Source organism: Struthio camelus, chromosome 1, assembly GCF_040807025.1.
Source record: "Struthio camelus isolate bStrCam1 chromosome 1, bStrCam1.hap1, whole genome shotgun sequence".
Classification (NCBI taxonomy): domain Eukaryota; kingdom Metazoa; phylum Chordata; class Aves; order Struthioniformes; family Struthionidae; genus Struthio; species Struthio camelus.
In genome coordinates, this window is record NC_090942.1 from 663,104 (window position 1) to 681,583 (window position 18,480).

At 68.5% G+C, this 18,480-nt stretch overlaps 1 protein-coding gene across 1 annotated transcript; it reads left to right on the forward strand.

Annotated features, from left to right (window-relative positions):
* Positions 1-7,946: 7,946 nt before the first annotated feature.
* Positions 7,947-14,365, forward strand: CHKB (choline kinase beta). The gene is made up of 11 exons (XM_068938775.1): positions 7,947-8,138; positions 9,780-9,888; positions 10,266-10,379; positions 10,621-10,754; positions 10,965-11,069; positions 11,476-11,534; positions 11,835-11,922; positions 12,060-12,168; positions 12,466-12,572; positions 12,789-12,870; positions 13,180-14,365. Exons 1-11 carry the CDS (start codon positions 7,960-7,962, stop codon positions 13,234-13,236), a joined length of 1,143 nt encoding a protein of 380 aa, XP_068794876.1. The 5' UTR covers positions 7,947-7,959; the 3' UTR covers positions 13,237-14,365.
* Positions 14,366-18,480: the final 4,115 nt, after the last annotated feature.

The window sequence follows — 18,480 nt, forward strand, 5'->3', positions numbered from 1 at the left end:
GGGGGAGGGGGATGTATGGGGAAGGGGAGAGGGGGGATGTATGGGGAGGATGTGTGGAGAGGGGAGGGGGGATGTATGGGGAGGGAACAGGGGATGTATGGGGAGGATGTATGAGGAGAGGAGGGGGGATGTATGGGGAGGGAACGGGGGATGTATAGGGAGGGAACGGGATGTATGGGAAGGATGTATGGGGAGGGGAGGGGGATGTATGGGGAGGGGAAGGAGGATGTAGGGGGAGGGGAGAGGGGGATGTATGGAGAGGGGAGAAGGGGCTGTATGGGGAGGGGAGAGGGGCTGTCTATGGAGGGGGGCTATATAGGGAAGGAAGAGGGGGATGTATAGGGAGGAGAACAGGCAGAAGTGTATAGGGAGGGAAGTGGGGGATGTATAGGGAAAAGAGGGGTTGTAAAGGGAGGAAGAGCAGGGAGGACTGGGAGGCTGTCTATGGAGGGGGGGACTGTATAGGGTGGGGAGAAAGGTAAGTATAAGGAGGGGAGAGCGAGTGGTATAGGGAAAGGAGAGGGGGCTGTCTATGGAGAGAAGGGGGGATGTATAGGGAGGGGAAAGAGGGCTGTATAGGGAAGGGAGAGAGCCATATAGGGAGGAGAGCAGGGAGGAACGGAGGGCTGTCTATGGAGGGGAGAGGGGGTTGTATAGGGAGAGGGACAGGGAGGAGTGGGGGGATGTAGAGGGAGAGGGGAGGGGGCTGTATAGGGAGGAGAGCAGGAGGCAGTATGGAGAGCAGGGGTGTGTTCAGGGCCACAGGGGCTGTATAAGGAGGGACAGGAGGCTGCACAGGGCTGCTCTGCGGGGAAATGCAGAGGGCTGTGCAGGGGCTGCGTAGGGGGGGCACAGGGCTACGTAGGGGCCTGCACAGGGGAGGTGCAGAGATGTATAGTGAGGTGCAGGATTGTGCAGGACTGTGTAAGTAGGTGAAGGGTTGTATAGGGCAGTGTAAGGCTGTGTAGGGACCATGCCAGGAGGGCTATATAGGGCGGTGCAAAGCTGTACAGGACTGTGCAGGGCTGCATGGAGCTGTGCAGGGGGCTGTACAGGGAGGTGCAGGGTCATATAGGGAGGTGCAGGGCACCACAGGGCCATGCAGGGGGCTACATAGGGCTGTATAGCAAAGTGCAGTGCTGCATAGGGAGGCACAGTGCTGCATATGGAGGTGTAGGGCCGTATAGGGAGGCGCAGGACTGCATAGGGAGATGCAGGGCTGCACAGGACCATGCAGGAGGCTATATAAAGCCATGCAGGGCTGATTAGGACCATACAGGCTGTATGGGACCATGCAGGACTGTATGGGGCCATGTAGGCTGTATAGGACCATGCAGTCTGTATGGGGCCATGCAGAACTGTATAGAGCCATGCAGGCTGTATAGGACCATACAGGTCTGTATGGGGCCATGCAGGCTGTATAGGACCATGCAGGACTGTATGGGGCCATGCAGGACTATATAGGGCCATGCAGGCTGTATAGGACCATACAGGACTGTACAGGACCATGCAGGCTGTATAGGACCATGCAGGACTGTACAGGACCATGCAGGCCGTATGGGGCCATGCAGGACTGTATAGGGCCATGCAGGACTGTACAGGGCCATGCAGGCTGTATAGGGCCATGCAGGTTGTACAGGGCCATGCAGGCTGTATAGGGCCATGCAGGCTGTGCAGGGAGGCGCCGCGCTGCGCAGCCCCGGGCCGGGCCGGGCCGGGGCGGGAGGCGGCCGAGGGCCCCGCGCGGAGCTGTCCCCGCCCCGGTGCTGAAGCCCGGAGCTGTCCCGGCGCCGCCGCTGCCGGCCCGGCCCGGGGCTGCTCCCGGGGGCTGGTGCTCCGGGCCGCTCTCGGGGGCTGCTCCCGGGGGCTGATGCAGGGCTGATCCCAGGGGCTGGTACCGGGCTGATCCCGGGGGCTGGTACCGGGCTGTTCTCGGGGGCTGCTGTCAGGGGCTAATGCAGGGCTGTTCTCAGGGGCTGCTCTCGGGGGCTGCTGCCGGGGGCTAATCCTGGGGCTGATCTCGGGGCTGACGTCAGGGGCTAATGTCGGGGGCTGATCACAGGCTAATCTCGGGGGCTGATTGCGGGCTGGTGCCAGGGGCTGATGCCAGACTGATGTCAGGGCTGATGTTGGGGACTGCTGTCGGGGGCTGATGCTGGGGCTGACGCCAGGGCCTGATGCCGGACTGATGTCAGGGCTGATGTCGGGGGCTGATGCCGGACTGATGTCAAGGCTGATGTTGGGGGCTGATGTCGGGGGCTGATGCCGGGGCTGATGCCGGACTGATGTCAGGGCTGATGCTGGGGGCTGATGCCCAAGGCTGATGCTGGGGTTGATGCTGGGACCTGCCCAAGGCTGTAGACCCACTACAAGGCAGGGGCATCTGGGCCAGCTGGGCCCGGGGGTCAGTTTGCCTTGCAGGGATCAAGACAGGTGGGGGAGTCTGGGGATGTGGAGGAGCCATATGGGGCCCTGCAGGACCCCGAGGCATTGGGGGGGGGTGTCTGTGCAGTGGGGGCAGGGTATAGTGGGGGTCAGAAAGTGGAGGGTGTCTGGCGCACTGTGGGTGCAGGGTGCAGTGAGAGGGGCCAGGAGGCAGTGGGAGTCCAGGAGGCAGTGGGGGAGGCCAAATGCAGTGGGGGCTGGAAAACAGTGGGGACACAGAGGCACAGGGGGTCTGTGCATTGGGGAGACCCAAAGGTGGTGGGCCCAGTGGCAGTGGGGGGGGTCCTATATAGTATGGGGCACAGAAGGCAGTAGGGGGATCTGGGGAACAGCAGGTCCCCAGAGTCAGTGTGTGTGGGGTGTGGGGGGGTCCGTGCATGGGGGAACAGGATGCAATGGGAGGCCCAGTAAGCGGTGGGGGCACCAGAGGCAGTGGGTGTCAAGGGGGCTGTAAGAAGACATACAGGAACTGGAGGCAGTGGGTGAGCAGGATACAGCAGGGGGGATCTGAAGGCAGAAGGGATTCAGGATGCAGCACGGGAGTCTGCGCGCTGGCGGGCAGGTGGCACTGGGGGTCCACAGGCAGTGGGGCCCAGGGGTGGTGGGCCTGGGTGCACCCGCCCCTCTCTGCAGCTGCCCGGCCCGTGCTTGGGAACTGGCTCACAGCAGGATTGCTGCAGCTGCTCCCGTGGGACCGCCGGGCCAGCCTGGCCAGGGCACTGTGCTGGGCCCCAGGGACCTGTTGTGCGGATCCCCCTCTCCGACTGCTTGCCGCAGGCCCTGGCAGCTCCAGGGCAGAGGGCTTGGACCGGCGGGGCCCCGCTCGGTCCGCTGCCCTTGGGCCTGACCGGAGGCTGCAATGCCGCCCCGTTGTGCACACCGTATCCTGCAGAGAGGCTGCACTGCAGGGCCTGAGCCACCATGTGGGGGGGGGGGGGGTGCTGAGCCAGCAGGGGTCCTGAGGCTCCTCCCGTCCCTCTCCGTCCCGGTCATGCACATCCCAGCCACCTTTCCTGCCAGAGGGACGGAAGAGCCCCGAGCGGGAAGGCCAAGGCAAGTTTTGTGCCGCCACGGAGGCAACACACGGGCAACAGCTAGCCGGCTCTCCAGCCAACCCCTCCGACCCCAGCCCAGATGGGAGCACCATGCAGTGCAGGGGGCCCTGCCCTCCCCGCTCGGCCGAGCGGTCCCCGTCCCACGCAGGGGCCTGCAACGGCTTCCCCGGGAAGCAGCGAAAACCTCACCGGCTCCCCGGCAGAGCAGGTCCATCAGGAGCCGCCTGCTACCGGGGGAGCGGTAGCCGGGATGTCCTTCCTGATCCGCTGCTAGACGCAGCCGACAGCGGCGCGAAGGGCCCTGCGCTTCCCGCGGGACGCAGCCGGGGCGCCGGCGGCTGGCTGGCGCTCAGCACCACCCTCCCAGCACCAGCAGGCCAAACCCGCGCAGACGCCCGCGCACCGGCCTCCCGCAGGGCAGCAGCGCTAGCCGGGCAGGCGAGCATCCCTGCCCCTTGGGCCGGGGGCTGGCTCTGCTTCCTGCTTCTGGGAAACGGGTTGTTATAGGAGACCGCCCTCCCCCCGGAAGGTCTCACGCACCCTTGGGAAACGCGGCGGCAAACGCTCCGGGCGCCGCGCGTGCAGCAGCGCCCCGCTAGCAACGCGCGGGAGCGCAGCCCAGCTCGGCAGGGGCCGGCCGGGCGGCTGGGCTGCCGCTCGCCAGCTCCCCACGAGCTGTTTCCTCTCCCGGCACCCTTCGCACGGGGCTCGGGGCCGCGAGGAAGCGCCGGCCGCGGTTTGGCAGGCGCCGCGCGGAGCAGCGGCTGCCGTTTCGGCAGGGCCCCTCTCCGCCGGGCGCCCCGGGGATCGCAGCCCGGCTCCGCTTCCGGGCGCTGGGAGCCGGCAGGGAACGGGGAGCACCGCGGCCTGCCGCAGCCCCCGACCCGGCCCCCCGGCCCCAGACCCGCATCCTGCCGCCGCTGCACGCGTTATCCACGGCCCCGGCGCGCGCCCCGGGCCGGAGCACGTCCCGGCAGCTCCGGCTCTGCCGCAGGGAAGGGGCCTCTCCAGGGACACCGCCTGTCCGTCCTGCGGCCCAGCCCTGCCTCTCCCCGAGGGGGGAACAAGCAGCGGCGGCGGCAGCGGCTTACGGCATCTCCCTGCCGATCCGCGGCGGGGGAAACAGATGGCCGGGCAGCACAGCTGCCTCCGGCATCGCCCCCGCCCCGCATCCCGGCCGGCCCATCTGCTCCGGCACCGGCCCGGAGCCTCCCCCCGGCTGCACCAGCGGCTCTGCCCCCAGCGCGGCTGCGCCCCGGCGACGCTGGCGCCGGCTAAGCGGGGCCGAGGAGGTAATCTCCGGCTTAGGGGAGGCTCAGCCCCGCTGGGATGCAGCCAGAGGCCACCGCATGCGCGCAGAGCTTTTATTAGGCACGGCACGCGGCGGGACGCGGGCGCTCCGGGCTCCCTCACGAGCCGGGCGCCCCTGCGGCCAGCAGCAGGTCCAGGTAGGCCCCGGTGAGCAGGTCGCCGTCCTCGACGCCCAGCTCCTTCATCAGCTGGCGGGCGATGCGCTCTCCCTGCTCCGGGGTCTGGTCCTCGCTCAGCACCACCTGCGGGGCGCAGGGACGGCGTGAGGCCGCCGGCGGGACCGCGGCGCGGCCGGCACGCGCGCCTCGGGGCCGGGCGCCCGCGCTCACCTCCAGCTCCAGGAAGTCGCCCAGCCCCTCCACGGCGTCCAGGTGCAGCCGGGTCTGCCCCACCAGGTAGAGGAGACGCTCCTTCTTCACTACGCCCAGCACGCCCAGCGCCTGCGCCAGCACCGCCTGCGCACGCCGCCGATCACCGCCCCGCGGCCGGCTCGCGGGGCCTCGGCCCCCCGGCTGCCTCCAGGGCTGGGGCAGGCAGCGCTTCCCGGCTGCCCCAGCCCCAGGACGGGCAGCAGCGTCCGACCGGCCACCCGCGCCCCATCCCGGGATGCAGGGCAGGGGGGGCGCCGCGGGAAAGCAGCGCTCACCCCTCCGCCAGGTCCCAGCTTTTGCAAAACCCACCAGGCACCAAGTCCCTTGGAGCGGCCACGGCGGGGAGCGAGACCCGCCCGGGGGGCGGGCGAGACGTCCGGCGGCCAGGGGCGAAGGAGGGGACCCCGGTCCCCCCAGGAGGGGCGACCCTGCACCCCGCCGGGCTCGGGGCCCTGCCCGGCAGCACCGCGGGCTCCCCGAGACTGAGCGCTCGGAGCAGGGATCGAGAGCAGGATGCTACGGACGCCGTGTGCGGCCCCCGGCAGCGGGGTCTCCGGGGCTGCCGGAGAGGGAAACGGGGGCCGGACGGGATGCGAGAGCGAGCCAGCACCTCGAGGACGGCGCGTGGCTACCGGGGAGGCGCCCGATAGCCGCGGTCGGCTACCGAGCTCCCCGGAGGCGGGGGAGCAGTGGGGAGCAAAGACCCGCAGAGCTCGGCGCCTCCGCGGCATCCCGGCGGGACGCCCGCAGCGCTCACCTCCAGGCCGTCGGGATCGTCCGTGCGGGAGATGCTGTACTGGGAGAGCTTGGGGCCGGCGGCATCGGGGCGCTCGTAGAAGATGAGCTCGGCCGGTCCCTCCTGCCAAGGCGCCGGGTGAGACGGGCAGGCTGCCCCGGGGGGGGTCCGGCCCCGAGCGCGGGGCTCCAGCCACGCCGGGGGCATCGCCAGCGCCCCAAGTCGGCACCGGGACGGCAGGGCTCGGGGGGGAGCGGGTGCCGCAGCCCCGCCGCGCGCACGCGGCAGGGCCCCCGCTCCCAGCGCCGCCGGGACCCCTGCTCCGGCGAGGGGCGTCTGCGGCCCCGGGGCCTTCTCCCCCCCGCTGCAGCGCCCCCCGAGCGCCCCGGGCTGCTGCAACCCCCATCGCCCGCCCTGCACACCCCGACGCGCGCCCCTCCGTACCCTGCAGGCTGCCCGCTCCCCTCCATGCGCTGCATTCGCCCATGCTCTGTGTCCCCCCCCATGTGCACTGCACTGACTGTCCCGTGCACTGCACTCTCCTGTACACTGCACCCCTGCAACTGCACTGCATTCTCCCCCCCTGCATCCACTGCACTCTCCCGTGCACTGCACCCTCACCTCCCCATGGGCACTGCAGCTTCCTGCCACGCACTGCAGTTCCCCTAACCCCCGTGCACTGCATCTGCCCCTCCCCATAGGCACTGAACATCCTCCCTCCACCCCCCATGGCAATTCCTCCCCCCCGCCCCCCGTACTCTGGGCACTGCACTTTCCTAGGCCCTGCACCTCTCCTCCCACCTCCAGGCACTGCAGGCCCCTGAGCACTACATCCCCTGCCCCAGACACTGCACCAACCCCCTCTCCAGGGCACTGCATCACCCCTCCATCCCCGGAGATGGCAGCCCTGCCTCTGGGCACTGCACCAACCTCATGCACTGCATCAAGTCCCACCAGACACTGCAGCCTCCCGGCACTGCACTAAGGCTATGCACTGCATCAACCACATGCACTGCACCAAGCCCATCACACACTGCACCCCCTCCACTGCACCAAGCCCATCATGCACTGCACCAAGCCCATCATGCACTGCACCCCCTCCAGTGTGCCAAGCCCATCAGGCACTGCACCAAGCCCATCATGCACTGCACCCCCTCCACTGCACCAAGCCCATCAGGCACTGCACCAAGCCCATCACGCACTGCACCCCCTCCACTGCACCAACCCCATGCACTGCACCTCCCCCCCCCCCGGCACTGCACCATGCTCTCCATGCACTGCAACCCCCAGGCACTGCACCAAGTTCCCCATGCACTGCATCCCCCACGCACTGCACCAAGCCCCCTCACGCACTGCACCCCCTCCACTGCACCAACCCCACGCACTGCACCCCCTCCACTGCACCAACCCCACGCACTGCACCCCCTCCACTGCACCGAGCCCCCCACGCGCTGCAGCCCCCCACCCCAGGCAGGGCCTCCCCGCCCCTACCGGGCACCGGCGCAGCTTGAGGCGGCCCCGCGGCGCCCGGAAGAAGGTGTCGTGCTGCCGCCGCGCGCAGCCCGCGCCGCCGCCGAGCCGCTCGGCCGCGCGCCGCGCCGCCGCCGCCGCCCGCAGCCGCGCCTTCACCTCCACGTTCCGCCCCATGCCGCCCGTCCGCCCGCGGCCGATCCCATTGGCCGCCCGCCCGCCCGCGTCACCGTCGCGTCACTGCCACGCCGCCGCCGCCGACGCGTCCGCCGCGAGGCGCGCCTCCTCATTGGGCCCCGCCTCGCGCCCGCTCCGCAGCGACTGGCTCCCGCGCGGCCCGCCCCTCCCTCCGCCGGCCCAATCAACGCCACCGCCTCTGCAGAGCCATTTCCCCTCCCACCCCCTCCGAGGGCGGCGGCGGTTGGCCGGCGCGGGGCCCAATGAGCGGGGCGAGGAGGCGGGAGCGGGGCCCAATGAGCGGGGAGAGGAGGCGGGGCTGCGGGCGCGGGGTCCAATGAGCGGAGTGGGGCGGGGCGAGGCGGCCGGCCGGCCGGTGCTGGGCGGGGCGGCAATGGCGGCGGCGGCGGCGGCGGGGTGCGGGCCGGGGCCGATGCCGGTGCCGGTGCGCGGGGCCCCCCGCGGGGCCGTGCCCGCCGCCACCCGGCTGCAGGCCTACGCCTGGTGCCGCGAGTTCCTCGCCGGCTCCTGGAAGCTCATCGGTCCCGACGAGTTCGGCATCGGGCCCGTCAGGTGCGTCCCGCCCCGGCCCGGTACCGCGTGGGGCCGGCCCGGCCCGGCCCGCTGTCCCCGGTCCCGGTCCCGGGTCCTCCGGCCCGGCCCCGCTGACCCCCCGATCCCGGCCCCGCGTCCCCCCGATCCCGGCCCCGCTGTCCCCGGTCCCGGCCCCGCGTCCCCTGATCCCGGCCCCGTATCCTCCGGCCCGGCCCGGTGTCCCCGGTCCCGGCCCAGTGTCCCCCCGATCCCGGCCCCGCGTCCCCCCGATCCCGGCCCCGCGTCCCCCCGATCCCGACCCCGCTGTCCCCCTGATCCCGACCCCGCTGTCCCCCCGATCCCGGCCCCGTGTCCCCTGATCCCGGCCCCGCTGTCCCCCCGATCCCGGCCCCGTGTCCCCCCGATCCCGGCCCCCCGTCCCCCGATCCCGGCCCCCCGTCCCCCGATCCCGGCCCCGCGTCCCCCCGATCCCGGCCCCGTGTCCCCTGATCCCGGCCCCGCTGTCCCCCCGATCCCGGCCCCGCTGTCCCCCCGGTCCCGGCCCGCTGTCCCCCCGATCCCGGCCCCGCTGTCCCCCCGATCCCGGCCCCGCGTCCCCCCGATCCCGGCCCCGTGTCCCCTGATCCCGACCCCGCTGTCCCCCTGATCCCGACCCCGCTGTCCCCCCGATCCCGGCCCCGCTGTCCCCCCGATCCCGGCCCCGCTGTCCCCCCGATCCCGGCCCCGCGTCCCCCGATCCCGGCCCCGCGTCCCCCCGGTCCCGGCCCCGCTGTCCCCCCGGTCCCGGCCCCGCGTCCCCCAATCCTGGCCCCGTATCCTCCGGCCCGGCCCGGTGTCCCCGGGCCCGGCCCGGTGTCCCCTGATCCCGGCCCCGCGTCCCCTGATCCCGGCCCCGCTGTCCCCCCGATCCCAGCCCCGCGTCCCCCCGGCCCGGCCCGGTGTCCCCGGTCCCGGCCCCACATCCCCTGATCCCGGCCCCGTATCCTCCGGCCCGGCCTGGTGTCCCTGATCCCGGCCCACTGTCCCCCCGATCCTGGCCCGCTGTCCCCGATCCCGGCCCCGCGTCCCCTGATCCCGGCCCCGTATCCTCCGGCCTGGCCCGGTGTCCCCGGTCCCGGCCCAGTGTCCCCCCGATCCCGGCCCGCTGTCCCCGGTCCCGGCCCCGCGTCCCCCCGATCCCGGCCCGCTGTCCCCGGTCCCAGCCCCGCGTCCCCCCAATGCCAGCCCGCTGTCCCCGATCCCGGCCCCGCTGTCCTCCCGGTCCCAGCCCGCTGTCCCTGGTCCCGGCCCCGCATCCCCCCGCCCTGGTGTCCCCCCGTGTCCCCCCTCCCTGCCCACCATCCCTGGTGCCTCTCGGGGCCGGCCCAGCCCGGCCCGCCGCCCTCTGGGCCGGCCCCGCATCCCACCAGCCGGGCCCGGTGTCCCGATCCCGGCCCACCGTCCCCAGTCCTGCTTGGGGCTGTCCCGGCCCAGCCCGGCCCCGTGTCCCCCAGCCCGGCCCGGTGTCCCACCTCCCTGCCCACTGTCCCCGGTGCTGCTCGGGGCCGTTCTGGCCCAGCCCAGCCCGCCGCCCTCTGGCCCGGTGCCGGCCCTGCCCTGGCGCCCCGGCAGGCCCCGGCCGCGCTGGCCCCGCGGCCCTGACCCGGCCTCTCCTCGCAGCGGGGGGCTCAGCAACCTGCTGTTCAAGTGCGCGCTGCCGGAGCACATCCTGAGCGTGGGGGACGAGCCCCGGCAGGTGCTGCTGCGCGTCTACGGGGCCATCCTGCAGGTGAGCGCGGCGGGGGTCCGGTCGGGTCTGCGCACACGCCGGGACCGCTGCGTTCGGGGCCACCCCGCTCCGCTGGCCCCCGCGGTCCTGCCCCGCGGCCTGGCCACCGTCCCAGCCCCGGCTGCCCGCAGCTGGCAGAGCCTCGTGGGCCTGACCTGACCCCCGCGTCCCAGCACGCCCGACGGTGACGTCCTCGTCCCCGCTGAGCTCTGCGGGGCCAGCCGAGGGGTTGCACCGGTCAACGCCGAGGCCTGGTTTTACCCTAGGCGCTGTCTCCCCCTCCGTCCCCAGGACCTTCGCATGCGCTCCGGGGATGCGGCCTGCTGCCGGCCGCCCGGGGAGGAGGCTGTTGCTGCTCACTGTCTCTGTGCTTGCAGGGTGTGGACTCGCTGGTCCTGGAGAGCGTGATGTTCGCCATCCTGGCAGAGCGGGAGCTGGGGCCCCGGCTCTACGGCGTCTTTCCCCAGGGACGACTGGAGCAGTACATTCCGGTACGGGCCGAGTTCTCCCCCAGGCCGCCTGGGTCCTGCTGGAGGACACGTGTCCAGGGGCCTCTCTTGCCTGGCTGCGCGCGCTCTGCTTGGCTCCAGCCAGCGGGTGCTTTCCTCCCCTCAGAGGCACCCAGCAGTGGCTTCTTGTGCCACTGAGGGCAGAGTCAGGTCCCCTGGGACACGGCAGAGCGGTCACATCTACCCTGTACTTGAGTAGCTTCACGTTGCTTTGTGTCCCCAGAGCCGGCGCCTCCGGACTGAGGACCTGTGGGACCCCGACATCTCCAGGGAGATCGCAGTGAAGATGTCCCGGTTCCATGGCATGGTGATGCCCTTCAACAAGGAGCCCAAGTGGTTGTTTGGGACCATGGAGGGGTAAGGCCAGCTCCATTTCTGTGTGAGGGGCGCAGCTTTCCACACAGTCACCTGAACCTCTGGAATCCTGTAAGGTTTATGGTACAGAGAGGTCAGTGGCCTGGCAGCCCCCAGGTCTGGGCTGGGCTGAGGAGCGAAGGGCTGTTGTTGCCACGGTCGCAGCTTCCGGGTGTGTCTGTTCTGTGGAGGTGACTGTCTCCTGCGCTCCAGGTACCTGAAGCAGATTTCAGAGCTCACCTTCCCTGAAGAAGCCCAGCTGAAGAAGTTCAACTGCCTCAAGGCTTATAACCTGCAGGAAGAGATGAAGAGCCTCAGGTGAGTCTGACTCTGCATCCTGTCTCAGCCTGAGGCAGGGGGCTGAGCTGTTTCTCACACCCATCCGAAAGCCAGCCTAGTTGTAGGGAGGTTGGTGGGAGTCAGTCTGCCTGGAAACAGCTCTCCCCTTCCCTGCGTCCTCTGAGAGTATCTTCCACCTGAGGGTCCTGCACAGGCCTCTGCTGCTGCTGCTGCTGGCAGACGGCTGGCAGATGCTCACGCTCTGGGGTTGAGGCTGTGTCTGTTGTTGCTCTGTCTGCCCCTGGCTGCTGTGGTGGTGCCGGCGCCTCCCTGCTGGGCGCGATGCAGCATGGGGACAACCTGCCAGGGGAGCTAGCAGTAGCAGAGGGGATGGGTGAGGGCAGCCCTTGCCTCTGCTGAGGTGTCCCTCTCCCCTGAACTGCAGGGAGCTGCTGGAGTCCACGCCCTCACCTGTGGTCTTCTGCCACAATGACGTCCAGGAAGGTGAGTGCGGGTGGGGGTGCTGTTTTCCTTAAGGCAGGCGGCTCTCCAACCTGGGCTGGAGCTCCCCCCAGCTGAGCTTCCCTCAGTGCTTCCCCTCGTGGAGGCCTTATCCTGCAGACGGTCTCTCTCCCTGAATTGCCCTGCTGGAACCTGCTACTCCCGGCATGTCCTGCCCCGGGCACAGGCTTATCCTCCTGCCCCTGCTTGTAGCTGCTGCTCCCCAGCTCCCGGGAGAGCTTGTGGGTCCTCCCTTTCTGCCCTTCCCTGGAGCTGCCCTGACCCAGCCCTGTCTCTGCACAGGGAACATCCTTCTGCTGGCTGGGCACGAAGCTTCCTCCTCCGACAAGCTCATGCTCATCGATTTTGAATACAGCAGCTACAACTACCGGTGGGTGTGAGGGGCCGCGGGCTGCAGGGCGTTGGGGCTGGGCTGAGCCTTGTGCTGGGTCTGGACAGCAGCAGCTGCAGGGGCTGGCCCTCTCCTTGTGAGAAGCTAGGTCTTCGCTCATCCCCTCCTTTCCCCAGGGGCTTTGATATCGGCAACCATTTCTGCGAGTGGGTTTACAACTACACCCATGATTCCTGGCCCTTCTACAAGGCTTCCCTGGAGAACTATCCAAATCGGCAGCAGCAGGTAAGAGCTGTCCCATCCCCCAGCAGTAAGGAGGGGGTGGCTGCTGCCAGGCTGGAGTGTTGGGGTGTGACGCGAGGGTCCACAGGGGTTGGGACAAGGTGTTGGGACTTCCTGGAGGCTGGCGGGAGGTGTCCCGCTGGGCGGTGGGACTGCAGCTGGGCACAGGGGCCGGTGAACTTGCGCTGGGGCAAGCACTGTTTATGGCCCTTGCTGCAGAGAAGGACAGTCTGGCCAGCCCCTGCCTGCTTACCCTGTGGCTGGCAGTGCCTGAGCTTGCCTGCTCTGTTCCGCTTGCAGCTGCATTTCATTCGACACTACCTCTCTGAGGACTCAGGACGACGTGGGGACACTACACACGAAGAGCAGGCCCGCATTGAGGAAGAGATGCTCACTGAGATCAACCGGTGAGGAGCATGGCTCAGCCGGGGGTGGAGGCAATGTCCCTGTGACCGTGTGACAGCAGTACCTGGGGTTACACTTTCTGATCGTGGTGCACAGGCAAGGCAGCATCCCAAAAATCCTCTTTATCCCTTTCCTGGCTGCGTGCTGTTATTGCAGGGCAGAGAAGGGAGCCCCAGAGGGGCTATAGGAGGGGTTACTGATGGCTGCTCTCCCATCAGGTTTGCTTTGGCCTCTCACTTCTTCTGGGGCCTGTGGTCCATTCTCCAGGCAAAGATCTCCACCATCAAGTTTGGGTACCTGGTGAGTGCAACCTCGGGTGCCAGGAGGGGTAGTGGAATGGGCCGGGCCTTCATGTAGAAGTTGCTCCGAAAATGTCTTGCATGTCACCCCTAGTCTGACACAGGGTGTCAGGGTGGGGAGGGATCCTCCTGCCTGGACAGCTGGGGGACAGGTTGGACTCCCCAGGCTTGGCAGCCGGGAGGGATGGGCGTGGGCTTCTGAGGATAATTCCCAGCAGGAGAAGCGGTCTTACGTCCCCTGTGCCCTGGGTTGGGGATGTTGGTGGGGAGAGGACGAGGGCAGTTCTCTGATGCTCTTTTCCCCTCCCAGGACTATGCGCAGAGCCGCTTCGAGGCCTACTTCCAGCAGAAGGCGCAGTGCCTGTGATCGGCCTGGCGCCAGTGCCTCCCCAGCCCTGCCCGCCCCACGCTTTGAGTCTGCAGCCTCTCCCTGGCCTGGCACAGATGTGTGCCGGGCAATGTCTGTGCCCAGCCACGGCCCTGCGGGCAGGCCAGAGACAGGGTACACAGTTCTGTGGGTGGGCTGGCTCCTTGCTGCGAGAGGGGCTGCCCCACGTTCTGGGTGCCCAGGTGCCAGGAGGTTGCCCGGGATCAATGCCGCAGCAGCTCAGGGGGCAAGCAGGGGCAGCTGCCCCACTGGGTATGTAAAAGGGGCAGGAGGGGATGAGGAGGTGCCGTGGCTCAGTCCCCAAGGCTCCACAGTTGCGTTGGGAGAGAGGTGGGTCTGCCCAGCCTGTACGTCATGAAAAGAGGAGGTATATCCTGCCATGAAGAGGTGCTGTGGGTGAACAGCCGATACGGTGGCTCATCTCCTGTGGGCCCAGTTTCCTTTGGTGCTGCTTCTGCAGAGAGGGCTCCTGGTAGAGGGAGGAAGCTGTTGCCCCAGCACTGCCTGTGGCTGCCCTCTTTCCCTGCCTGCCCCAGCAGTGCTGCCCGTGGCTGACCCACCGTTACCCTATGGCATGCTCTCCCCGCAGTGACGTGTCTCTTGCCCAGAGCTCTCTGCTCCTGGCACCAAGCGTGGGTTTGAGCTGAGGGTCCCGGGCTGCTGGCAGGAGCCCTGGTCCCCCTTTCCTGAAGGGATCCCTCTGTTCCTCCCCCTGCAGCGGCTGGGAGGCTGGTGCAGCCTGGACCAGGAGGGGTGAGTGGGAGCCTCTGTGCCTGTCCTGGCTTCCCCTTGCATGATGCGCCTGGACCTGCTGCTGCCTTCTGCTGAGGGGGCTTGGAGTGCCGCTTGGAGCCGAGAGGGAGGGAATCTGTGGTTGCATCTCGTTTCCCACCCCACAGCCCCTCTCCAGGCTGGCTGGGGCTGAGGCAGGACCTGCCTGCTGCACTGCCAGCCCCTGCGCTGCCTCCAGGCCTGGACTCCCTGCGGTCTGCACTAGCTGTGTTTGCTGCACGATGTCGCTGCTCTCCCGGCTGGGCCTGGGGCCTCCCCTCCCTCTGACAGCAGAATGTAGACTGTACTCAGACCAATAAACGCTGCGGCAGCTCCATGGCGTCTGCGGTCTGTCTTGTCCCTCAGACCCTCTGCAGTTGTGTCACTGTAGGCTCCGTGTCAGGGACACCGTGTTGTCCCGTGAGCGTGGGGCTGCCTGCCACCGCACTCCCTGCTGTGGCGATGGATGCGATCACAGCATGCAGGGGCTGTGGGAGCTGGGCAGGAGCGTGGCAGCATCGCTCTGCTTGACACGGCCCAGGGGTGATGCGGGCTGTCCTGCCTCCCGCTTCTGAGCTGTCGCATCACGGCAGGGACTGATTCACAGCAGTGTGTGCATTTCTTCTCCCCAAAACGATCAGCCAGTGCCGTGCCGCCCTGCTGGCCGTTGCCTCCCTGCCTGGGGAGAGTGTGGGGTGGTGGGTGCAGCGCGGTGGCCTGGAGTGGGTGCCCCAGCTGGTGTCTGTGCTGGGCAGGACTGGCACAACTTGTCTGTTCCGGCCTCGAGGGCTGGGGCAGGCTGTGTTAAAGATGCAAATACTAAAGTTTTTGGACCTGGGGAAGCCCGAGGAGTGACAGGGAGCCCTAACCAGGCTGGGGAGCAGAGGCTGGGGAGAGCCAAGGCAGCACCAGCTTCCAGCTCTCTAGGCATGGGCTCAGCTCTGCTCTTTCCTCGTGCAGCCTGTGCACGCTATCCCTCACCCTGTCCCTTCCAGGGCATCGTTCTCTTTGCACCTGTGGCTGCATTACCCATGTCCAGCCCAAATCCTGCAGCCACTGGTGCTTCACCAGCCACTGGTGGACAAGGAGAGGAGGTTCTTGCCCACCTTGGCAGCTCCAATTTACAGTGTCGAGGACCACTACAGCTGTGGCCAGCCCTTGTGATGGGTCGGGCCGACGGAGGGAGTCTTAAGGGGGCAAGGCGGGCTATGGGCTGCACTGGGGGGCTGCCCCACTGTTAGCAGCACCAGGGGGCTGCAGCCCAGCAGCAGGACAGGCCACAGACTGGGCTGTGTCTGTGGGCGCTCAGCTCTGCTTGGCTGGGGTGGCTCAGTGGCTGCGAACGGGCTTCACCCAAAATGCATGAGGGCTTCTCGCTCCCGCTCCCCCCAGCAAACTCTCTCCAGCTGGGGGCCTGCCTGCTCTGCCCCCACCTTGCCCAGGGCCCTGCAGCAGCGGGGGGCCACAGGGCATGATGTCCACTGGGACCTGCCCCAGCTCTGAATGCCTCTGTGTGTGTGTGTGTGTGCATGCACAAGCGCATGTGCATGTGTGTGGTGTGCACACGCATGTGCATGCACAAGTGCATATGCATGTGTGTGCGTATTTGTGTGTGTGTACGCATGCACGTGCACATGCACTGGTGTGTGCATGGTTGTGTGTGTGTGTGAGCAGAAGGCTGCACACCTGCAGCTCTGTTCCTCCCTGTGCCTTGTGCTGAGATCACCCCGTCCGTACCTCTGGCCCAAAGCCCTCCTGGGGCACGTGATGGACACAGCTCCATACTCGCTTCCTGGAAGCAGCCAGTCCCCTCTTGGGACATCTTTCCCTTCTTTCCGGCAGCATGCCCTGGCACCTCCTTTCCTGTGTCTCCTGGTACAGTTAGCAGAGGCCGGCTCCAAGGACCCAGCCCTTGCTCTTTTCCAGCATCCAGCCCTCTGCACACCCTACCCCTGCTCTCAGGTGCCCAGAGCCATCCAGACCCTGGGGAGGGGGAGCAGGCAGGACAGGAACGGGGTAGGACAGGAGCCTGCCCTACGTCCCGGCTGTCCCGACCAGCTCCACTGCTGGTCGTGACCCATGCCCAGCCCAGGGGACCCTGGTGCTGCCCCAGCCCTGTGTGCTGGTGCTGCCCCCAGTCCCAATCTCTGTCCTGGGGCTGGGGTGCCCTGTCTTGGAGCCAGACCAGGTCTCAGCTCTTTGCTGGGAAGCCGGATCGGGGACTCACCTCTCAACAATAAATAGGCTTAAAATAGCCTGGTCCTGCTGCAGCCCAGGGCTCCCCCCATCCCGCCTGCTCTGCCCTCTGCCGCAGGGCTCTGGGCAGGGTGCCGGGTGCCGTGGGGCATCTCACGGGGCTCAGCGCTCCTCCCTGGGTGCTGCAGGTGGAGCTGGCCCGGCTGGTGGAGGAGAGCGCGTACTCAGGGGCGCTGGACTGCTCAGGGATGTGGGTGGCCGCGGAGGGACGGCTGTCGCTGGAGCTCATCCCATCGGGCGCCTTCTGCACCGTCTGGAGTTCGTCTTGGCCAGGCGCTTCGTGCCAGGCGAGGAGGAGCTACCTGGCGGTGCCGGCCTTGCCGGCACGGTACTGGGTGGCCCTGCAGCTCCAGCTGCAGCCCCACACCTGCCTGGGCTCCTGCACCCAGCTGAGGCCGCCGGCTGCCCCGAGGTGTGGGACGAGCTGTGCTGCTACCCCAGCGCCTGGCTGCAGGAGCTCGGCTGCTTTCCGCTACACCCTGCTGGCCGGCACCTGGCTGCCCACTGCCCCGCTCACCACGGCCAGGCTCCCCTGTGCCCGGTCGGCCCCACAGTCCCCAGGGACCCCCGCTCCTGCTCAGCCCCTCCTGGCTCCCAGGGGACACTGGCTGCCGTGGGATGCCCCAGCTTCTGCAGGGCCCTGGTCCCCATAGGACCCCCTGGCTCCAGGAAGTCCCTGGCCCCCATGGGACTCCCTACATCCCAGAGGACCCTGGTTCCCATGGGATCCTCCCCAGCTCCTGGAGGTCCTCAGCTCCCATGCAATGCCCCAGGTCCTGGAGGTCCCTGGCCCCCATAGGACCCTCCCCCCCCAGCTCCCGAAGGTCCCTGGTTCCCCATAGCCTGCGTGGCCCCAGCTCCCAGGCTGCACTTCCCTGGAGGGAGAAGACATGGGACACCTGGCCCTTGGCTCGGGGACCTCCCCAGTGCAGCCCAGCCCAGGCCCTCAACCTAGTGCCCACAGACAGGGCTGCCTCAGCACACCCTGGCTCAACACTACGGTGAGGGGCTCCCCATAGCCACTGCCTGAGGGCAAGAGAAGCCTTGTGCCCCAGGCTCACTGCATCCCGTCCCCCAGCACTGGTGGCACTTCGGCACAGTAGTGGCAGAGGAGCACATCTATGTGATGAGAGGCTGGCACCTGGACACACTGCTGGTGTCGGATGCCAGCACGGTGCTGCGTGTGTCCGTGGAGCGCTATGACCCCTGGAGCGATTCCTGAACCTTCGTCTCCTCACTGCCCCTCTCTGACTTCACCTTTGCCATCTCGTTCTCCCACGACGTGCTGCTTTGCACGGCCCACAGCAGCAGCATCTGCGCCCTGGGCACCGCGCAATGCCCTGGTGAGAAGCTGCTGCTCCGTGACGACATCTGCGCTGGTGGGTGGCCATGCTCCTGTGCCCCAGCGGCGGGCTGCTCCAGGCGGCTCCAGGCAGCTCGGCATCGCAGCTCCTGCCACCCCCAGCCAGGCCTTTGCAGGCGCATGGCGAGGGTGATGTCCCCAGGCAGCGCAGGAGACCAGAGCCCGCACGGCTGGAGCGGGAGGTGGGGAAGGTCTCAGCACCACGGGGGCGGCAGGATGGGGGCAGGAGTGAGGAGGGGGTTATCGCCCTGCCATTGCTCTCCGTGCAGACACGTGGCAGGAGCTGCTGCTGACACCACCATGCGCTGATGCCAACCTGCTCGGGCTGTGCTTCCTGGGGTGCTCTGAGCCCCTCTACCTGCTGGGGAGCAACAGCCAGGGAACGTGGTGGCCTCCTTCAGCCCGGTGGCCGGGCGCTGGGGGCCCACTGGAGCCTGCCCAAGTGCCCTGAGCCGGGACTGCTGGATGCCCCAGGATGCTCAGCGCCGGTGCCAGGGGGACACCCTGGGCTGGCCTTAGGGTGCCAAAGACCTGGAGGATGCTGCACCAGCACCGGGGGTGTGCGGGGGTGTGCAGCCATGCCGGACCCCTGTGCCGGGCAGCCCCGTTGCTGGTGCAGGGGAGCGCTGCAGCCAGGCTGTGCCGCCCAGCTCCTGCCCTGGACCCTGTCCTGGACCCTGCCCCAGCTCCTGCCCCGACTTCTACTCTGGCTCCTGCCCCAGATCCTGCTCCAGCTCCTGCCCCGGATGCTGCCCCGGCTCCTGCTCCAGCTCCTACCCCGGATCCTGCTCCAGCTCCTGCTCTGGCTCCTACCCCGGATCCTGCTCCAGCTC

Bases quoted from the DNA above. Each gene is read 5' to 3' on its own strand.
- CHKB (XM_068938775.1), top strand. From the start codon at position 7,960: ATGGCGGCGGCGGCGGCGGCGGGGTGCGGGCCGGGGCCGATGCCGGTG. The intron at 8,139-9,779 runs GTGCGTCCCGCC...CTCTCCTCGCAG, and splicing joins TTCGGCATCGGGCCCGTCAG to CGGGGGGCTCAGCAACCTGC. The intron at 11,070-11,475 runs GTGAGTCTGACT...CCTGAACTGCAG, and splicing joins GAAGAGATGAAGAGCCTCAG to GGAGCTGCTGGAGTCCACGC.